At 40.0% G+C, this 21282-nt stretch overlaps 1 protein-coding gene across 4 annotated transcripts in view; it reads right to left on the bottom strand.

Annotated features, from left to right (window-relative positions):
• PPP6R2 (protein phosphatase 6 regulatory subunit 2) overlaps window positions 1-21282 on the bottom strand; it is a 122904-nt gene that overhangs the window by 17144 nt on the left and 84478 nt on the right. For 3 of the 4 annotated variants that reach the window (XM_075024482.1, XM_075024484.1, XM_075024483.1), the window contains 9 exons: window positions 19923-20020; window positions 17314-17371; window positions 15731-15858; window positions 14597-14772; window positions 12993-13155; window positions 12511-12599; window positions 11129-11336; window positions 8251-8274; window positions 238-393 (listed from right to left, as the gene is read on the bottom strand). In XM_075024482.1, the coding sequence (XP_074880583.1) occupies window positions 238-393; window positions 8251-8274; window positions 11129-11336; window positions 12511-12599; window positions 12993-13155; window positions 14597-14772; window positions 15731-15858; window positions 17314-17371; window positions 19923-20020 (1100 nt within the window). The remainder of the gene's footprint in view (window positions 1-237; window positions 394-8250; window positions 8275-11128; window positions 11337-12510; window positions 12600-12992; window positions 13156-14596; window positions 14773-15730; window positions 15859-17313; window positions 17372-19922; window positions 20021-21282) is intronic. The other variant, XM_075024485.1, reaches the window with a different exon arrangement.

The following is a 21282-nucleotide window of genomic DNA, read 5'->3' on the forward strand; positions in this document are numbered from 1 at the left end:
GAAGTCCATTATCTTAATAAACCAGATGATTTGACAGCACTTCTGGGAAACAGAAAGATATGTGCAATATATCGCAGTAATAGCTCTACACTACCTACAGTATAATGCACTCCAAGACACTCTAGATGTACTATTTGTCTTTGACTTTACACTGCTCGTAGAATAACCGCATTCAGTGACATGGTAAAAACCAATTCTCTGTCACAGGTAGGTAAAGGAGAATTTTGACCATCTCACCTGTCTTTTGTGGCCGTTTCCGTGACAGCTGTGACAACAGCAGCGGTGTTCTGGTGCTCCTCTGAGTGCTGGGTCACGTTGTTCAGGGGTTTGGATGTTTTTGTTGTTCCGATGTCAGTGATGGCCAGCTTATCAATAACCATGCAGTCTGCATCACTGTGTGGGGAGAATTCAAGTTCACGTTAAATTGTCAATTAACAGGGCTTAAATTCCAATGGAGAAAAAAATATTCCTCCTCCTCTCCTAGCACAGGCCACAAAAATCCCATAAAGAAATAAGAACCGAAAATAAACTGGAATTAAAAAACAGTGTATGCATCCCGGAGGCTATGTTTCCTAAAAATCAACAAAATACCAAATACGCACAAGAACCGACAGCTCCTCAAGAAAGGCATTCCGATTTCCTGCAGCAAAATCCAGCCTAAGAGTTCCCCATGTATCCCCATTCCCTGCAAACCAGACATTTTACCACTCTCTGCCACTACCTCTGCTGGTGCGCTCTCCTATGGACAAACACAGAAAAGAAGCAGCAGAAGGATGCAAACGTGAAGTACACTTGGCCAAGACTTTGCAAGTTTAGAGTGTCCAGAAAGTCAAGTTTACCACCGGGAGCAACAAACCAAAAGCAGACTGCTTGCCTTGTCGGTAACTGGCGACTGTCAGTACCAGTACACAGGACCACAGGACAGCCCGGGCTGAAAGGGACCTCAGGAGATCCTCTGGTTCAGCCTTTCACAGGAAAGGCAGCCTAGAGGAGTTCACCTCTCCCGGAATTGCCCTCCGTTACCCAACACCGCACAGCAGATTTCCAAGTCCGCTGCTCCTTAAACTGCTGGTTTTGGAAAAGTGCATTTCTGATCTAATACAGGCACCTACATGGCTCCGCTCTACAGATTTTTCCCAAGTGGCACCTGATACTTCTGTGTGCACCTAGAAAAGACTTAAATTTAAGTACAGAACCTAAAATCCTGAGGAAGAAGAAAAAATTGATTGGATGTTCATGAGTGGTATCTTCAGAAGCCAGAGCTAAACTAACTCGCTTTCAGTAATACATCAGACAACAGATTCCCATGCCTGAGGGATAACATTATCAATGATGTCTCCCTACAACAAAGTAGAAACTCAAATCCTGAAAAAGGAAAAAAACCTGCTAGCACAAAACCTCCAAATATTCTACATTTGTATTAAAAGACCCATATTTCTAACCAGAGAAATTATTTCTGTGAACATCCCTATTTTTTGCCTTCTAAGGCAGAGGACAAGCTTGTATTTGAATCATCTTTCTCACAGTTTTAACCCAGTCCCAGTTTCAAGAATGGTTTCTTCTCCTTCTTTCAGAGAGCAAGCCTACAAAAATGGAAGGAAGGCTCAGTAGATGACTGAGCTGGAATCCTGTCAGCAGCTGCCAGGGGAGTTTATAATGCATACATATAATCACAGTCTGGTAATTAAAGACATGTGATAGAGATTTTGAGATCAAGGTTCCATTTCTGTAGCTACTTTTCTGTGTGCTCTTGAAAAAAATACATTAAAAATGGGGAATAATGAGATCAAAACATTTATCTTCCTAAAGGGCTAACATGCTCTTAAAAAGAAATACTGTAAGTGCAAAAATATACCTTCGAGAAACTGCAGGGGATAGATGAGACAGCAGAGAATTGAACTAAGTTGCCAGAAATGTCATTAGAAAATGACTTCCCCCACAAGAAACTGGAGCTCATGAGATTTAAATTGCTCAAAGATAAACTTCTTAAATTCAATCACTAAAATTTCCATGACACAAGGATTCCGGTGTTACGAAATCCTGAGGTCATCTGACCACTAAGGGGGCATGGAAATTTATCTCTCTTCAACAGGCTCACGGAAGAGCGAAGCCGGACATGCAAACCTCTGCAGAAGGACACTTACAGGCCAAACTAACAGGGTAAAACAAAACAAAGAGTTTGCGTGGAACACAGAATACTCTGACCCAGGCAAGATGGTTCATAACAGTATCTAATTCTAGCCTAGAATAAACTCTAGTACCTGTAAATATTTTGGATTAGTATTCCTCTGGTCAGCTTATTTTTAGCAGCTAGCTGTGTCCCTTGAATGCCAGCCTGCAATGACCTTGCTGCCAGTGCAGTCGATCAAATGGTCTACCTCCATGTCACCCAACAGCCTGGTTACATGCTCCGAACCCTGACCGGGCTGAGGGCAGGGACAGAGAGCATGTCACCTGCAAAGAATATAACTGTTCTCTCATGAGGTTGGTTAAGGCAGGTTAAAGAAGAAGAGTTATCAGCAACAACGTCTGCATCTACTGCAGACTCTTCTTAGTTAAGCTCTGCAAACGGATCTCTAATACTTCCCATTCCAGAAAGAATTAGGAATTTTTAAGCTCCAATTCAAAGCCACTTGTACAAATTTTCCAACAGCAAGCATAAGTCTGTCCAGAACTGTCTCTTTTTTCACAATGGACAAGCACTCAGCACAAACGACTTGTGAATGCCACCTACGGCCACACCCACTGGGCTTTCCAACACCAGAGCTGGGACAATTTTCCTTTATGTTCACGAAGTTCAACATCACAGCCAAATTCTGCAACTTAACCACCAAGTTTGTAAATACTGCTCTGGAGGTCACTTGTAGCAGAGACTCCTCTCTTTCTACAAGCACTGCAATGCTTTCTGAGATATCTAACCACCCCCGGTGCACAAGCTGAACGTCCAAACTCTTCAGTCTTAGAAGACTAGAAGATAGGACCTGCATTATTAGGCCCAGCCATCTTCACCTGTAGAAGGTTCGAACATAGTTTGCATAAAATAAGTTGGAGATGTCTCCTCCTAAGCACTGGCTGGTTGGTTTGGGACTCCTCACCTGGGTGCCTGGTGAATATCGGGCTTAACAGACCTGATCAAGTTTGCTTCACCGTAGGTATAACACAGCCGAGCTCAAAGCATCCTGAACAGGAGAGTCTCTACTTGACCTTCATGCAACAGGGCTTGTGCAGGAGAACTTTAAGAAGTTCTGGGGGTCTAAAGAAACTTTATGGCAGCAGTGGACTATTGCCTTGTGTCTTGCAAAGTGAAGAAAGTGGGCAATTAATCAGCTGGGAATCTCCGGGAGGTATAAATACCTGTGTGCTATTACAGTCACCAGCAAGGAATACCTCCTGCTGGAGCCAACTTCAGAACATGGAATTTAGTGAGTTTTGGCCATAGTCACTTGAGGGTGATGAACTGAGGAATACCCTCCAATGGCACATTTCCCAGACTGCTCTGAAGCATGGCAGGGGATCATAAAGATGATGAAAGGGAAACAAGTCAGTCATTCTCATTTACTCTTCCTGATGTGTTACCTGATGTATTTCATATCTTAAACATCACCTATGGTTTGCCTTTTAAGGCAGCAAGTTCCTTGAGGCAGGTACAATCACATCTCCTCTCGGTGATGCGTACTGCCAAGCACTCAGATTTCACTTACAATAATTATGTGATAAATTACAATAATAATTTTAAGCTAAGAAGTATTTAAAATACTACTTCTTCAAAAGCTGTTATTTTACGTTAACTGATGTGTACATGTACTAGACAAGGAAGGTTACCGCAACACTTCTCGTCAAAGTCACTGGTGTCTGTGCAAAATATATGCACACACATACATACACATATACCACCTCGCCACTGGGAAACATGAACAGGTTTTCTGTTTACACCAACAACCAGGAGAGAAGGTAGACAGTATTACATCTGGTTTCAAGAAGGCTTCCAGTGACCTTTCCCAAATGCACACACATTGCTTTAGACAAGGGACTTCAGAAAATGAACTTTGGCTTCTAGCTGCCTCTGGGGAAGGTTCCACGTTCTGCTGGAAGCCCAACAAAGATGAGCCTACACAGGGCGTAGGACTTGCTCATCCTGCACATATGTGAATGCTTTGCAGAGATTTGCTTTTCACATGCTAATGAAAACTTGCAGCTCTCTCAAGTAGTGAGTTCAACTCCATCAACTTCTTAGGGAAAAATCTGCCATAAAGACAGCATGGAGTTCTCAGCTTTTACTACATGTAATATGATACATGAAAACAAGAAATATTGTATATCCTCATTCCAGACCTTAGGTGCTACAAAATGGTTGTTCATTCTTTTTTGCCCTAATGCCCAAATCTTGAAAATGCAAAGCTTCCTCAAGCTAACAATACAACTGTTTTCCTTGAAGTGCAATTTCTTCTTAGAAAAGCAGGGTTCAACAAAGTTCATACTTCATAACCACTGAAGCTGTCATAAAACCATTCTATATCAAAACTGATACCCAGTTAAAATAAAGTGATATGGTGTTCTATTTACGAAGATTAAAATGTCAGGAGCTCACTTAACTTCTGATAACAATTCAGTTCTTCCTGTACATTTCCACCAGCTTTATAGAGAAAATACTTTGGTATTGCCATTTTTTTGAACACCTCTCTTGCTCAGTTTCACTGTGCAAACTTCTTTTTAACACTCATTTTGATAGCACTACTGCAAAACACATCACACTCTCACCCTATCTTTCCACTGGTCTATTTACTGAGAGCCTCTCAGATCCAGCAAGACAAATTAAGCTATAACAGGTTTGCTGGTGGTTCAAATAAGCCAAGGTGACTCTGAATTGGAGTGCCAGATGGAAATCCACATGCTACAGCACCTAAAGCAGCTCTTCCCGATGCTAAGTGCAATACTGATCTACATCTCATTGCCAAAGGATCTATAAAGAATTCATGCTGTAGTCCCAAATGATCGAAGAGCTTTAGGTATTTTGGGAAAGAAGGATTTGATACTGAATGAAACAGCCTTAGAGTTCAATTCTACCCACCTCTGAAGCTCACTACTGTGGCTCCTGGGATACACTTTAGATATCCTCTAGTCTCTTTGGTAAACAATTAGTATCATAGACAACAAAACACCGTGAAGACACACTAGGAAAAACAGTTGTACTATAAACAAAGAAGCAAGACATGTATAAAAAGCGTACCTAAACACAAGTCTCATGCTGAGCCCACAAGCAAGTCCTTAAAAACCAGGCTCTGCAACAGCCAACCACAAGACAAAGTAAGAGATGCAAGGGCAGCCATGCTAAAAGCCACACAGCATGAGAGGTCTGGCTTCCAAATTTACATGCAATCTTCATTAAAAAGGCCAACACTTAAGTCAGCTTTGAAGGTCCTGTCTATGCCAATTATTGCACTAAGCATTCACCTTTGACTGGAAAAGTTTTCTGGTGAAATGGGACCTCAGATTAGTCACTTTTATGTTTCTTTCTGAATAAATGTACACTGATATGCGGCCAAATTTTACAAAAATGGTGGCATCATGCTCTATGCCCCATTTCCCACAGCATGCTCGTTTCCCTTCAGCATCTGTCCAAAGCATTCCAGCAACTCTTCGCAGTTGGGCAGCAAAAGGAGATAGAAGCAAGACGACCGTTTCTCACGCTGATGCTTCATGCTTGTCACATGCAATAGTGAACCCGAACGTCATGCAAGATGAACAGTCAGCAGGCACAGAAAAGAAACACGTATCCCAAAAACGGGAGAGCTCAAAACATCCACTGTGACAACGTCACTCCATTCAGCTTGGGAAACTGGAGGATTATTTTCTCTGCCGCGTATAAGCGGGCGCTGCACCAAAACTCCTTGCTCAGTGACAGCCAATGCCAAGGGCCACCCTGCACAAGCGCCGGCCCGGACCCCCAGGACCCCTGCGGGGTACGGAGCCCCCAGCCCCCATGCCCAGAGCAACAGGAAGAACCACTGCCAGCTGCTATTTCTGAGCTATTTCAGCAATTTAGGGTTGTCACTGCTGTCAGAACGAATGTTAAGTACTTTCACCCCAGAACTGTGTATGATCAGAAACAAGGGGAGACTTTTACAGTGATTTTACAAAAACTGTAATGCAGAAACTGAAGAAATTTCTGCAAAATGCAGAAATTGCTAGTGTTTTCTCATTTTCACCTCAGTTCTAAGGAAACCACTGCAGCACCTACAGTGTCTGCCTCCAAAGCTGAAGAATGCACTAAATGAGAGTTGCTATCATACAGACACAGAAGAAATATATTTGTTTTTAACAGGCAGCAACCACTATTTTCAGATGGATTCCAGTCTCCCCTCTAAACTTTCTTTTTCAGTTGCTTATCCAAGCTAGTCAAGTGAGGAGGCACTAGGGAAAAGGGACAGTAAACATATCCCACCATTAAAAAAAAAGAAAAAAAGAAAAAAAAGAAAAAAGAAAAGATTACATGGGAAAAAAGCATTTTAGGTAAAGTTAATAAACAGGAAGAGAAATTAAAAGTTGCAAACATCCCAAGCCCACTATCACCATACACAGCAAAAGCTGGATTTTTTTTTTAGCTGGATTTTTTTTAGCTAGATTTTTTAAGTGTAGCTCATCTTTTTAAGAGCTCCTTAGAAACCTTATTTGAACAACTCAGCAGCAAAATACTTCAGATAAGCTTTTGCATTTCTTCTTTCTGATTTTCAAAAGCTGTGTTAATATCATACCATTAAAAATTAAGCACACAGACACAGAAATGCAAGTCATTTCCCACAAGAAGTACTGCTCACATTGCATACACTTTTGCATCCATTATTCTCCTTTCCCCATTAAATGCAAGTCTCATGACTGTTCTGCTACACATAGATCGATAGACACGAGCAACACGGAGTTGCCCGGGTTAACACTGCTGCAGAGCCCTCACATTTCTCCTATCTCATTCATCGATTGCTCCTACAACTTCAGCAAAGCCTTGCAGAAATTTCTGAGACCTTCGCAGCTTGCGCTTGCTCTGAACAGCTTCGAGAATGCTCAAACAGTCAAATACTGGCATGGACTACACCTCTCAGATCACTCATTAACAGCTGGAATATTACTACATTTTTCTGGCAAAACGTACAGCCTGATAGCACATAGTCTGAGATAAATGCAATACGTACTTGCCTACTTATGAAAGAGGCAGAAAACTTTCAAAAGTTTGTTAAAATGACATTGTTAATTATTAAAATAGTAAGTTAAATAAGTACGTGTTGTAATTACAACTATTTCAAAATACCATGCAGCTTACAATTTTGAAAGCCTTTAGTCTCTGGAGACTGCAGGCACATGCTGAGCTGCATTTCCTGAACCTCCTGCTGAGAGAAGTCAAGATGGTATTTCTCTTCATCAGGTAACTGTGCTTTCTAGAACTGAAAGTTTACATGTTTGCTGTAACATACTCCTCTTCAAATTAAACAGTTATGAGACATGCTTATTACAGTGAATTTCTCTTTTTGTCTCTGATCTCATCCAGAAATTACAGCAAAGTCTTGCTAGCTTGCACAGTGACTGGGAAAATTAATTTAAATGGATGAATTCTAGAAAATAATCAGTAAAAAAACCACAATTTAAAATTGAAAGAAAACACTGGGGGAAAAAAAAAAGTATTTGGTAACAACAAAAAAAAAAGCCTTTGGAAAATGCATCAACCATTATTTTATGGCATATTACAACATGCAAGTAAAATATTTGTTAGTGCTGTTGTGAGAAAGAGTCAAAGAGACTTGACCACTACCCCACCTAACATAGGCAGCATCTTTAGCAGCATGTGCATTAGCAAACAGCAGTCAGCAAGGCTTCCCTGTAGTCATCCTGACTAGAGCATGAACTTTCCCTTTAAAATAATAAAAAAAATCCTATTTGCAGAAAGAGCTCACAAACAGGTGGAATGGCAGAAGCTCAAGGACACGATGCATGAAACTACTAAACACTCTATTTGCTTTTTAATGGTTCATCAATGACTATGTTGACTGTGTGCATACTTTCACAAAGGACTATACACAACCTCAAATTCAGGTTTTCGAAATATAATTTCTAGGATCTGTTTTAACTGATTGTGAAAAGATGATCTTTCCCAGTCCAATGGTCCAACAGCTCTTTTTTCCAGCCCAGTATGAAGTAACTAATGGGAGAAACTACTTGTCAGGTGGATGTTTGGAACCCTGAGAAGGTCACCGTCATACATACCCTCTGACTGCAGGTCTAAATACTCTGAGCAATACCCACAGCAAGAGAGAAAGGCAGCAAGAGAGGCAGAAATAGAAAGAAAGCAAAGAAAGGAAGAAAAAGAAAACAGTAAAGATTGCTGAAAAAACAGACAAAAGAATTAACTTTGCAACTGTATCCTCAAGTGGTGCTCCTGCCAGGAGAATATGCAGGAACATTGAAAAGCTATTTCAAAGAGTATAATCACTGAACACATAATTTTCCACATAAAATTCAGATCAATATACAAAAAAAGCAGAAGATTGGATACACTGTAAAAAGCATCTTTCTCAAGACTAACACACACTTTCTGAAGTTATCAAAGAGTGAGATTTAGCAATACTGGAAGCTCTTTAGTCAGAGAACTTCTGCAAAACTACTTATTTTTTCACAAGAAACCACTATATAGAAGTAGATATGGGAAAGGAAGTTAGCTAAATACATTTAAAGTAGAGAAATTAGCTAAATACATCTGAAACACCTTCTTTTGGATCATGTTTAAGGTAGCCAATATTCTTAGTCAGAGTTTAAGCAGAACTGCCATGAGGGACGTTCTACCAAGCCATGCAAGGACAAATCATTAGCCTTCCAGAGTTTAAATTTTGGGGCAGTAGGGGCAGGCAGAGAAGCAATAGCAGTTGAGAAGATGATCATGGAGGGTATTTAGAGGCATGTACTGTAACATCTGGAGGCATGTACTGTAGGATCTGGAGCTAGTGATTGTAGAATCCACAGAGTCCTTCTGTAGCTCCAAGGAGTATTAAAGATCCCCACTGTAGACTTCAGTATTGCAGGGAGGGGAAAAAAGGAGAAGACCTGTTTCTACAGAAATAGGAATGCGGTTCGGTAAAAGTTTAGCACTTTGGGGGAAGTGCTTGTGGAAAGTCATCAAGAACCACATACTCAACCCAAAATACTCAAACTTTCAGCATTCTTCATTTCCTTGGCATCATTAAGGAACATGGTAAGAAATGAATATAATCACTACAGGCCATTTGAGTTTAACTGCATCTGTTCCAACAGAAGGCAGATTGGTTTGGGAGAGTTGGGGATACCAGGAAGTTTCCATTATTGTCACTGGTCAAGATGGCAATTCATACACTGGGAGAAACCTGGCTACGAAACAGATCTGGAACAGCTGAAATCACAATTTATGTCACAGGTTTCTGTCTTCCCACAGCTTCTATTTTGATTTTTGGCTGTGGTTATAGCTGTGGAAAGCTACAGCCACCTTTAAAGTGGAGACTGTGGTTATTCAAGTATTTACTTTCTTTGCCAAAATGGAATTCACTTTGTAAAACTACAGTCATGCAAAACCAAGCAGGTTCTGGAAGCCTTGTCCTTATTGAAAGTGCTCAAGATATATACACTTATTTAGAGAGAAAAACATGTTCAAAATTACACTGCCTGAAACACCAGTATAGCCCACAACATCTAACCAGCCAAATCAGAAAAGAAATTTTAAAAAAATCCTACCTGCTAGGAAATAAATGGAAGACCTAAGAACATGCCAAATAAGATTTACACTGCTACTGTGAATCCAGACAGTCACGTGTAATACTACTCTACTTACACCATGCATTGAGAGAGGAAAAACATCTGGAGCACAGAGTTTGTTTTAGATACACATGCCAATGGATTTAATTAGATATAATTCAAGTACACTGAAAACTGAAAAAGGAGATGCTGCTTTTAGCACAGCAGGCAGTAGTCTTATTTTCCTCATCTTTCATTTTTCATGAAGCCAGTCTGCTTGGTCATGCCGTCCCTATGCATACAAACTAACACCATTTATCAAAACAGCTCTTTAGATGCAATCACTGCAAGCAAAGAAATCTCAGGGATCTTACTTATTTCAAGTATGAAGAGTAAAGGCCATTTGAGGTGGACATAAAAAATAAAACTCAGTCATGTTATTAAAAACTCAATTCAGAGTTGCCTAACCAAACGTACCTTTGGTTAACTGCCTCCCATATTTTTACTTAGTCCTGTAATCCCACTTGTTTTCTGAGCCACTGCTTTTTAACTCCTAGTAGCTATTTGCTGGAGTTTGTACACATGCCAAGCAGCTCACGTTGACTATCCAAAAAAGTCACATAACCACAACATTATAAAAAGTAAATGCCTGTTCCTGAGTCAGATGCACAAAATACAGTAACTCCAACTAGTTAAATCATACCCTACATACTTGTAAGGAATATGAGGAAAAAACCCAAATATCTTAAAATTTGGTAATATTTCTGGATGCACCTAAGTGAACTGTTTTGAAAATCAGCTTCCCCCCCCCCCAAATGATTAATGTAGGCTAGATTCGAGCACATGCAATTCCAACCAAACTCCTGCCCAAACGCTAACAAATCGCAGGATCTGCTATATCTTCTTCTGGTATTTTGCATTTTTTATCATTTATCGCCTACAATGCACTACTTTGACAATGAGGGGAAAACGATAGCTTGAGTCATTTAAATCTTTCCCCCTGCAAGACTACACACTGATGCCACGTCAGACCTCGCACTTGCCATCAGTGAGGCTTTGCTCACTCTTCTGTGCGACCTGACCTGGCACCCCTGCATGAGCCCAGGCCCGGATCTCTTGTGCAACCAGGCAGACAGACGGGTGATGCTTCTGTGACATGGCTCGGTGACTAAAATGAGCCACACATGTTTCTTAAAATAAACCCATTATAAACACTTTCTTAGAACAAAACCCCTGTGACAAGAAAGCTGTAAAACATTCTCCTCACACAGGACATTTGGAACCATGGTGTCTAAAAGGGAAAAGTAATATATTAACCTCTAGTAACACAAGGGGTAAAACCAGGGCAGAGCAAGACCCCAGCCCAAGGAGATTCCTTTCGCACCTGGTGAAAACAGCCTTCTCATTTTTAGCATCCATAGTCAGCTTGATGGTTTCCTGGCCTGAGCCTGTGCTGATGGTTTCTGTGACGATATCAGCTTTATCCTCCTCCTCGTCGCTGTCAGAGCCTCCAGAGGAGCTGCTGTCTGAGGCCACCAGCGGTGCTTTCCTCGTGACACAGACGTTCCAAACACAGGGAGAGGCAGCGCTGACTGAGAAAAGTAAATAATTCACATTGCAAAATTAACAAAACCACAGGAACAACTCCCCAGGTACAATCCCGAATAAGTAGGGTGGTGTAAAATGGAGTGTTTACAATTATTGCAAATTTTGAGATGACGGTTTCTGTGCAGATCCCACAGCATGCAATATTATTTTTGCAAGTGAGAAAAAAACCCAACCCCACAAATCAGTGTTCTCCACCTGCCACCTCACGTCTGTGTTTAAACACGTAACAGAGGAGACTATTTTCTTCACTTGTGGAACAGTGATAACTCTGAACAGAGGATTAAGGCAGTCCCTGGGGTCTTTGCTAACTTAACTTAGCTCTGAGAACTTGTTGTGGTATAATTTAAGCAGCTATACTTTTTGAAGTGTTCATTGGTTTCCATTCCACATACAAGCCTAGCAAGGAAAGCCTCTCACGAAAGTGGCATAGAAGTGTTGTAGTCTCAGAGAGTGGTTTTCTTTCTGAAGTTGGTACCTGCTCACACAGCTTGATGTAATGCACAGTCCCTGACTGAAGATCACTACCCAGGTAGGCTTAAACAATGTGCAATAAATAAAGCAGTCATCACAGCCAGTCTGAGCTCTACTGAACTGAACCTCTAGCTCCGCTGGGAGAGTATACCAGAAAATGCAAGTGGCAGGAAAAGATACCGTGCTCTCCCTTCCAGTATTAGCCACCTTTCAGTGGTTACTACAGACAAAAGTTTAATTTAGTTCCATCAAAGTCCTTTGTTAAATTTTATTTTTCTTTGCTCAGACAGGAGGGAAAGAAATCAGACTGAGGCTAACCAACTAGCTCAGCACAATTACCAATAGTATAACCTACCCCATCCTTTTAATTTTTGGCAAGTAATTTTATAATCAAGCATACAGTTAGAATAGGACTTTTGAACAGTTTACAAATGATTGACTCTGTAACATCAACTCTCACTAACTTAAATTTCGTCCTTTTCTCGCTGAATAATATTATCCCAACAAGCGTTCAGGATTTCTGAGTTACTCTTTTAATAGACTGATCTCTGTACGAAAGAGAGCCTTCAAGGAAGAGAAGGCAGATGACACTGGAGGGAAGTTCTCCCTAGCAGACTTGGTACGCTCTACAAAATTCCAAACAGCTTAAATAATACATCTGTTTTGTCTGGTAACATTCTCACTTACAGTTTTTGTCCTGACTCTGCTTCGGGTTTCCATCTGAATCGTTGCTCTCTGTATCAACAGGAGAACTGCATCGTGGACCTGATTCTGAGCTAAAGTAGGGGAAGAAAAAGTCTTGAGAATGAAGTACAGATATCTTGGTTGTGCTTCCAAATATTCCCAAGAGAAGAAATGATTAGGGCTTTTAACTTCTAAAAAACGTATTCATTTACTTATTTTATGCTCCTAGTGTAGCAGCAGTGATGATACATAAAGTATTCCTGTATCATAAGACATGAATGCTAACACCAGTTAGAAGCACTGGAAGGCAAAGGGAAGTATGAAGCCCTGATCCAGAATACTCAGACTTTATTAAAAAATAAAAGGTGTAGCAAGGGGAAGGGAAAGGGAAGAAGAAAATACCACAGTAAATGTACTCCATCAAACTGTATTTCAAATATTCTTTCATTCAAAAGTTATAAAGAAAGAATGTGTGCCTCTCTTACCAACAGAAAGGCTGGAAGTCTGTAAACTTTGCCCATCCTTTCTCCTCTGGCGTGGTGTTCTCTGGAGCTGCTGAATCCCATACACTCGATCCAACATCCATGGCAACACAGGGTGCAGGGGGCTTCGAGTTCACGGGCTCAAACACAGCCGTCCATCCAGACCCTAGAGACACAGAACAATGGACTGGAATGCTTAGGAGTTCTCAGAATCTTTGGACATCCCAAAAAGTGATCCCAGAGACAAAAAAGGAAAGACCATCCAATGGCACTCCTTCAAAATCTACAGGAAGCTTCCTGTCTCACACATTTTAGACAATCAGCTTGAAAATCCCTCTTCTGATAAATACTAATGTTATCCACAAGAAAGAAGCATCAGTTAAGAAAAATGACATTATGAATGCCTTCATTCTTTCAGCCAGTGATTTGCAACTAAACTCTAAGTACCTTAGTTTCCTGTCAAAAGCTAAGTGGCATGGCTTTCAACCATTTCAATCACTAACTGTTTAATTTTGGCTATTACAGGTAAGGAATTGATATATGGAATTAAACGTTTAAGATCACAGAAGTCATCTTGAGCAAAACTAAGAACATAATTTGTTTTTTACGGTCCCAGTCTACTCCTTATTCATTAGAACATACTTCTATTCCTAGCAATCACAATTTTTTAAAAAGCATTTTTCAAGACCTTTTTCTCAAGAAAGGATTGCAGAGGCCTGTTGTGCAAACTGATTTGCACGCAACAAAACTGAGAGTAGGAGAGATCCACCAAGTTTACACTCACTCAAAAATTGAACAAGAATTTGAACCAAAGTCTCTAGAAGGGTAACTAAACTGACATACACTATCCACAGGTTGCCATTGGTGTTGTTTATACTGGTTCTTCCTAATAAGAATCGAAAATATCTGAGACTACCAAATGGGTGTAGAGAGCTGATTACTGGAATAAATATGCATTAAGGTCACAGTTACACCCAGGAAAAGAAACATTTTTAAACTGAAAATACTTTCACCGAACAAGGAATGAATGTTAACATTTTTGTCTCTATTTCAGTTGACCAAATTGGTTTTGCTGACAACACTGTGTGTCTCATGAATTTACATAGCCTTATTTGCATTGTGATCTGGGAAAACCTTGTCCCTCTCCAGCCTTCCTCTAGGCATTGTAAGAATGGGTTTGCAACATGCAAACTAAAATTAGAAAGGCAGTTAGGCAGAAGAGACCTACATGCAGCATCTACACGGAGTGTGGAGATACTTGCCAAGGGTCTGCATAAAATTCATAATATAATGTAAGGAGTTAATGTCTTAATGCTCCAATAATATTTTGTTCATTAGTATTTGTACTAAAAGAGCTAGTACTGTACTTGTACCTGTGTAGCTGTCTTAGCATAACTGAAGCATCACACTACTATTCTGAAGAAGCTTGGCAGGGCTCAATCTCACTAATATTTCAGAGGCAAAAATGAAACTGAAATTCACTCTTATCTGCACAGGTGGAATTACAGAATAGCCATAGAAACCAGGCGATTTGCAAACTGCTATTCTGAAGAGATGATTGCAGATCTCATCCCACCAGTAGGATGGTGCTGTTTTAAACTCTTTACCTTCAGAGGAGTCAGAATCTTTCTGCTCAGAAACATTATTCTTGTTGTTGTTTGCTGAGGAAGGAGGCGGCTGCTGTTCTGTTTCCTCCTCTTCTTCGGAGTCCACACTACCATCATGATCTCCATTCTCAAGATCACTTTTTGATGAACTCTCTGAGGTCTGAGATGCTCCAAATCTAAATTGCAGAACTCAGAATTAGAAAAACGCTTACAGCAGCCAGTTCATCCCTCACCTGCTTCCTCCCTGCCCAAGGGAGAAAATACAAAATGCGAGCTGACGAAGAGATGCTGAATGCCTTTTACAGAGCTTATTTCCCAAAGAGACAAAGCTCAGACAGACAATAGCAGGCACTCCTCCAGATACTTCTACTAAAGTCCCTACATGCTTTACTTGTCAAAATGCATCTGCAGAGTTGTAATGGGAAATATGTTGCAGTGACATATTCAGGGCTGGATATTGATATGAGCAGACAAAACAGTGGCAAATGAGGGGAATACTAGTGTATACTCTGTGTATGAACAAGACAATCCGTTTATTGATGCTATGCAAATAAACACTAAGGTCTTGGCCATTTTTCCTGTCTCATTTGATCATATTTTCAGACTTAGAATTATAGAAGTAACTTCATTTAATAACTGACTACATCAAAGGGATGAAAGATTGTAAATGATTTGCAATGCCAGAGATGCACCACAGGAGGTCACTCACTCTCATGTAAAACATTACTTTTCCTCTTTCAACATTTTGAAAAGAATATTCTGTCTACTTCCCTCAGTCTTACTATTCTCTCAGCCTCCTCCTCTTCAAATATGAGGAAAGGAGTAAGTTCTAAGTATTTTGAACTAAGGGTGGGGTTTTTTTTAATTTCTTTGACAACAGACTCAGTAATTAGGTGTTTCCATCATTACTGCATTCCCTCAAATTGGATCTTTGTTTCACATTCAAGACAAACCATCACCTCTTTTTGCGGAAGTGTGACATGGAAAGCACTCTGGTTTCCGTTAGAAAAAGGCCTCAGAGCACATAAGTAACAGTTAAACATGCACTAAACTGAAATGTACAGTTTCACAGCATTTAGGGGAAAATAAATAAATAATAATAATAAAAATATCGCTCTTTTGTTTTCACCTTACCGTGTTCTTGATTTAACTTGGGTTGCATAGGTTATCTCCTTCTCTTCCCAGATATCTTCTTCTTCCTCATTATCATCAAATTGTTGGATCCGCTCATTGCAGCAGGCTTCAAAGAGGGAAGCATTGGGCTAAAATAATATTAAGAAGAAATCAAATTCCATTCATTCTTTGGAGACAGACACAAGAGCTTCAGTGATGAGGAAGTTCATAGAACAGCATTTGTAAACAACTAATACCATAAAGGTGTTGGCATTTATTTCATTTTACATCCCAAGCTGTGCAGCAAGCAATGTTCAGCTGTGGAAGAGTAATAATAGCACAGTGTGCTCAGAAGCAGCAAGCCCATGATAGATGAAGAAACACACACAACAGTTTCTCAGCCTACACTCCTTCCAAAACAGCAGGAACTCCTGCATGCTGCCTCATAGCTATTCTGTTATGTGAATCTCTCTGCATCCCTCACAGTGGCAGGGATATAAAGTCACTGTAGAAAAGGGCTGGACCTTAAGAATACATTTGCAAACTGACCAGCTTGGAACTTATAGAATAAAGCCATGCCATGTATGCAAACTGTCCCGCTTGGACTAACAACCCACAGTGCAATTTCTTTCAATGACTGCATTCTCCTTGACAGAACTGCAAGGAGCTTCTAAGCAAATATGACAACACTTAACTCATGTGCACACACCCCCTTCTTCAAAACATACAACCTTCCATTCTGGAAATGACAGTTTTCAGACACCAATAAAGTGAGGTATCCGCATAAATATACAAATGGTCTGCCTATTTGAGTGTTCTGGGATCTCTCAATCAAAAGACTTAGTGGTGACTTCCAGATGATGCACAGTCCAAACCAATGGCTGCATTAGAATTCCATCACACACAAAAACTGCCTACTCAGAAAAAAAACAAGTTAAGATGAGCGTATAAATAGCTAGTGGTGGCTGCAGACTTAGCTGGCAGATTCAAAAAGAAAACAAATTTTCTGTATCTATACAGCACTGTCTAGAGCAGCCAAAAGAGAGAAGAAAAACTCTTTGTAGTACTGTTCAAGTGAAAAAGAAAGCATTTAAAGACTGAGGAAACCTAAGTCTTAGTATTGACAAAAACAAGCTTCCGTCAGGAGATGAGCCTGGAATCACCTCTTTCAGCCACTGTCCAGCTTTTTCAACGAGTACTGATTTAGGTCAATAAAACAGAAAAGGCAAGAAACAGCATGGCAATATTTAGACCCGTAAGTCCTCTCTATTTGCAGTTTTTCCTAGTCTGTGCATGGAAAGATTATCAAAGTAAAAATAAGGACAATAGACTGACACTGCACAGAGAAAGAGAAAGAGAGAGAGAGTCCTTCAATGTAGAGTACTATTTCTGAAGATCCTCACCAAAGCTATGAACTGTAGGGAGATTCTCTGAGGGCACATGTAATGCCCTGAGTTCCTTAACTGGACTCAGCTACAAGGATACCTTTTCATTGACCAAAATAACATACAAATCTTCTTTCTTTCAAAATCACAACAGCTGATTCAAGCATAACCTTGCCAGAATCTGTCCTATTAAATAAATATCCCAAAATGCCCACTTACACTGTCATCATCTGCATCTATATTGAAGTTTATCTCTGCGATCCTGTCAAAGGGAGCACTGCAAAAAGAAGGGAAAGAAACTTCAGTGATGGCATGGAACAACAAAGCACTTTTGCACCCCCAACAAAAGACCAGAGGATAGCTAACCACAGAGACATTCAACACCTTCTGCATTTGTTCCCCAAATATTCACTTCTGTCTTATGTGCAATGGTCTCCTCTCTTTGAGATGAAAGATTATTTCAGATTTTCATGCTTAGGCCTGATTCAATAACTGAATGAACAACCTTTGTCATTATCTTGATAATATGGTATTTTGAGGCTTCATGGCAACCACAGCAATGTCTGGCTGTTACTTTGCAAGTTGCATGGTACCTATGCAGCACAAAGGCTATCTTAATTTTTTTTACTGGGTCTTTCCAGCTGAACCAAATCTTATAGAAAAAACCCAAACTCGTAATTAATTAAAAAGAGAAGGAGCTGCACCCAGCTGCTCTGGGATTCCAGTCCTGTGTTCACCCAAGAATTCCACTGGGTTCCTCCGCATGAGACAAGACCCAGAGAGACTGAATCCTGCACAGTGGGCATATACCCAGAAATAACCAGATGGGATCGCACCTGCCTGTTTTAACATGATTACAGTAGCTTCAGGGAATCTTAGTGTACCAGTGGCTCAACAACCCCAACGCATTACTAAGACATGAATGCTGCAAAAATCATTAAATATCTCAATTTCTGATTTGCACTCAAGAGAGTCTACTGTAAGAACAGCAGAGGGTGCTACAGGCCAAAAATCTCCAACCTACTAGCACAGTTTGGGTCAATGCAGTATTTTTTCACCATATCCATGTACCTCTGAGTTTGGACAGTGTTACTTTCTTTTAAACAAGACTGTTCAGTTAGCAAAAAAATACCATCATGCAAATCACCAGGACATTGAAACATGAATAATATTTCTTAAAATATTCAAATTCCTATCTGCAACAGTTTTCAACAGCTGGAAAACAGATGACAGGGAGCACCACTCAGAATGTTCAATGCCAGAAGAGTTCTGTAGTATATTCCTCCTTTTGTAATCAGGAATACAGAGAAGGCTAGCACATCCCAATTACAGATTTTGTTCAGTTTCATGTTCATTTTAAAATGGACATTACTACCTTCAGCAGCTCCTCACATAAGTTAAGTCTTCCCCTCCATTTACACACACACAAGTTCAATATTTGCTGCTATTTGATAAGAAGTTAAAAGTGTATTTTATTTTTTTAAAAATATGTAGAACTAAGTAATCCATGTTCCATTAAACTCTCATTCTAGTCTGGAACTTTTTGGCCTTATTAAAGTTCTGGACATCTACAATGCTCATAAAGAAAAAAGACAGGAAAAGCTGGACTCCAAAATCTTTCTCCATGTTAGAATACAGCTCCCATCTATTTGGCAAACACCTTAATGGAGCTCCTATGACCCTAGGGATCTTATGACTCTCTACTTTGATTCATCCTTGAAAGCAACTCTGAAGCAGCCAAACTATTTCCACATTGTCATTTTATTTGAGGTATTTCATGGAGCCCAGTAGTTGCTGAAAATATGATCTGAGCAGAACCAGCAAAAGAATCCTCAATGAATCAGATCTGGAGCAGCTGAAGAGTTGGAGCAAAGTGGCATGCCCAGAGCTTTCTGGGCTAAAAGTTTCCAGTTTCTGTCAGGATTCCAAGATATCAGGATCCCACAGTTCTTTGCAGAGCAGACCCAACATTTGCTGGCCCATAAGTATCAGCCCTAGGATGCCACATATGCTCCCTGTCACCTTGGATGACAAATAATTCCTTTGACTGATATGAACATTGCCATGAGATGAAAGTTAATGGGCAAAACCGTCGAGCAGGAAACACATTGGGTATCCTCCTGGAGCACTTTTCTGTCAATAACTGTATACTAAACAGTTACAATTTCTGAACTGTTATGGACAAGTGAGATAATTACAGACCCAGTAATTTTGTTAGGTACAGCTTCTAGGGTGAGAAGATGAGCTGCAGTTTTAATTAGATTACAGTAGTTCTATAAAAGCAGCACAAATTCCGAACACTCAGCAAGTCGCATAACATTAAATCCACCTATATCTGCCTTCTTTGAACTGTTATTTGCTCCTGCCTTATCTATGTTTCCTTTTTCAGAAGAGAGAAAATGGCTAAATTTTTCCATGGGCTTCAGAACACTATTCTTTCTACTTCTGATTTCAATAAGGACTTAATGCCACTGGAGAATAACTGTATAATTGCCTAGAGTAAGCTCTAATGCTTTGCCTTCTGTGCAATTAAATTTTTTCTAGAACATGGCTGGATAATAATTGTGTGTTTTATTAAAAATATTTCTCTTCAAAATGAAGAAACTCTTTTCCTTTGTTCTAAAACTGTCTTTGGAGATCAGGGTGGACTCCTATAAAAAGAAAAAAAGGTCAGCTGTTTTCCAAGCCATTGATCAGTCTTCTGTTTGTTTCAAGCCAGAGGAGGTACACAGTGAGGTTCATTTTAAAACGTGAACCAAAAGAAGAAAGATTAGATGCAAAGAGGCTTAAATGCTACACATAAGCCTCTTGAAGTATTATAAACTTACTTGATATTATCATCCTGGTCTGCAAACTCCTCATCGTTAAAGCCAAACTGATCCACAAAGTTAGCTGTCATCTGCTGGATCTGGTACTCAGAGAAGGCCTGAGCAACGGAACCCAAAAAGAGCTATCATTAAGGTGTCCAAAGATATTCAGTTAAGCTGGCTGAAAACACATATTCTAGGAAAGCACTAATATCATAGAAAACTGATGAATTTTGAGAAATCATCTACTACAACCTGCTTTCTCAAAGCGGGATCAAACAGACTTCTGCAAGTGCTGGACAGATGCTTCTCTCATCTGCTTTTAACTTCTTCCAAAGAGAGTTATGAAATTTTCCCAGTAAACCATTTGTTGGCTTCATTATTCTATTAAAATGTTGTATTGGGTTTTTTTCATTTGCTTGTTTTCCTCTGATGCAATATGAAATTTACCTTACTGCAATATAAACCCACCACTGACATCAAGAAGGTACTTTTCACTTCCTCTAAGCCCCTCTTCCTTATTGGATGAGGCATATGTCTCTGTATAATCTTGTCTTCTCTTGACCAAGTGGACCAAATTCTTTCAACTTTTCTTCACGTGTCATGTTCTACACCTCCGATCATTCTCATTGTTATCCTCTACCTTACCTTTTGCTAATAAAAATCACTTTTGAAGTTCACTGCCTCCAACTGGATGTTCACCAAGGAGAATGGGAAAATTACTCCATATGTCTTTGAGGCAACACTCCCACCTATCACATGTTTGGTTTCCTGCAGCAGCTTGGGTCTTCTCTTTTTTTGCTTGCACCTCAGGATAATTGCCCAGATATCCTTTTGGTCACATTCTTGCCCTGTCATCCACGCCTCGTTCTCTATTTATGAAAAGGATTGCTTCTGCCTCCAAACAGACTCTCACACTTCCTCTTATGCACTGCATTTTTATTTTTTCAGATCATTTCTCCTATTTGGAGGATAATTCTGAATACTGGTAGGTAGCCCACTCCAGCTACAGCTAAGTAATTCAAATATGCATCTCTGCAGCTGCATTTTGTCGTGACTCCACTGCAGGTGATATGAAGTACCCATGTTCCTGTCTGAGGAGTTCTGCAGGCTCCTGTCAATATTTCTATTGATACTTGTCACAGTAAAAGACAAAACAATTTTTTTTTTTTTTTTTACAAAGACAATGCATTTTCCCTTTTTTAGTGCGCTTTCTAAGTATCAGCTGAGGAAAAGAAAGGTATTTGTAACGTCAGAGTAGGCAGTTAGAGTATTTGGACAAAAGAATAACTAACTATAAACAATTTTCAGCTCATTTTTACCCTTAATTAGATTTCAGATTGTGATTGGTTTTTTACTCCCCATAGGTAGCTTCCTACCA

The sequence above is a fragment of the Buteo buteo genome, chromosome 4 (assembly GCF_964188355.1).
Source record: "Buteo buteo chromosome 4, bButBut1.hap1.1, whole genome shotgun sequence".
In the NCBI taxonomy this organism is placed as follows: domain Eukaryota; kingdom Metazoa; phylum Chordata; class Aves; order Accipitriformes; family Accipitridae; genus Buteo; species Buteo buteo.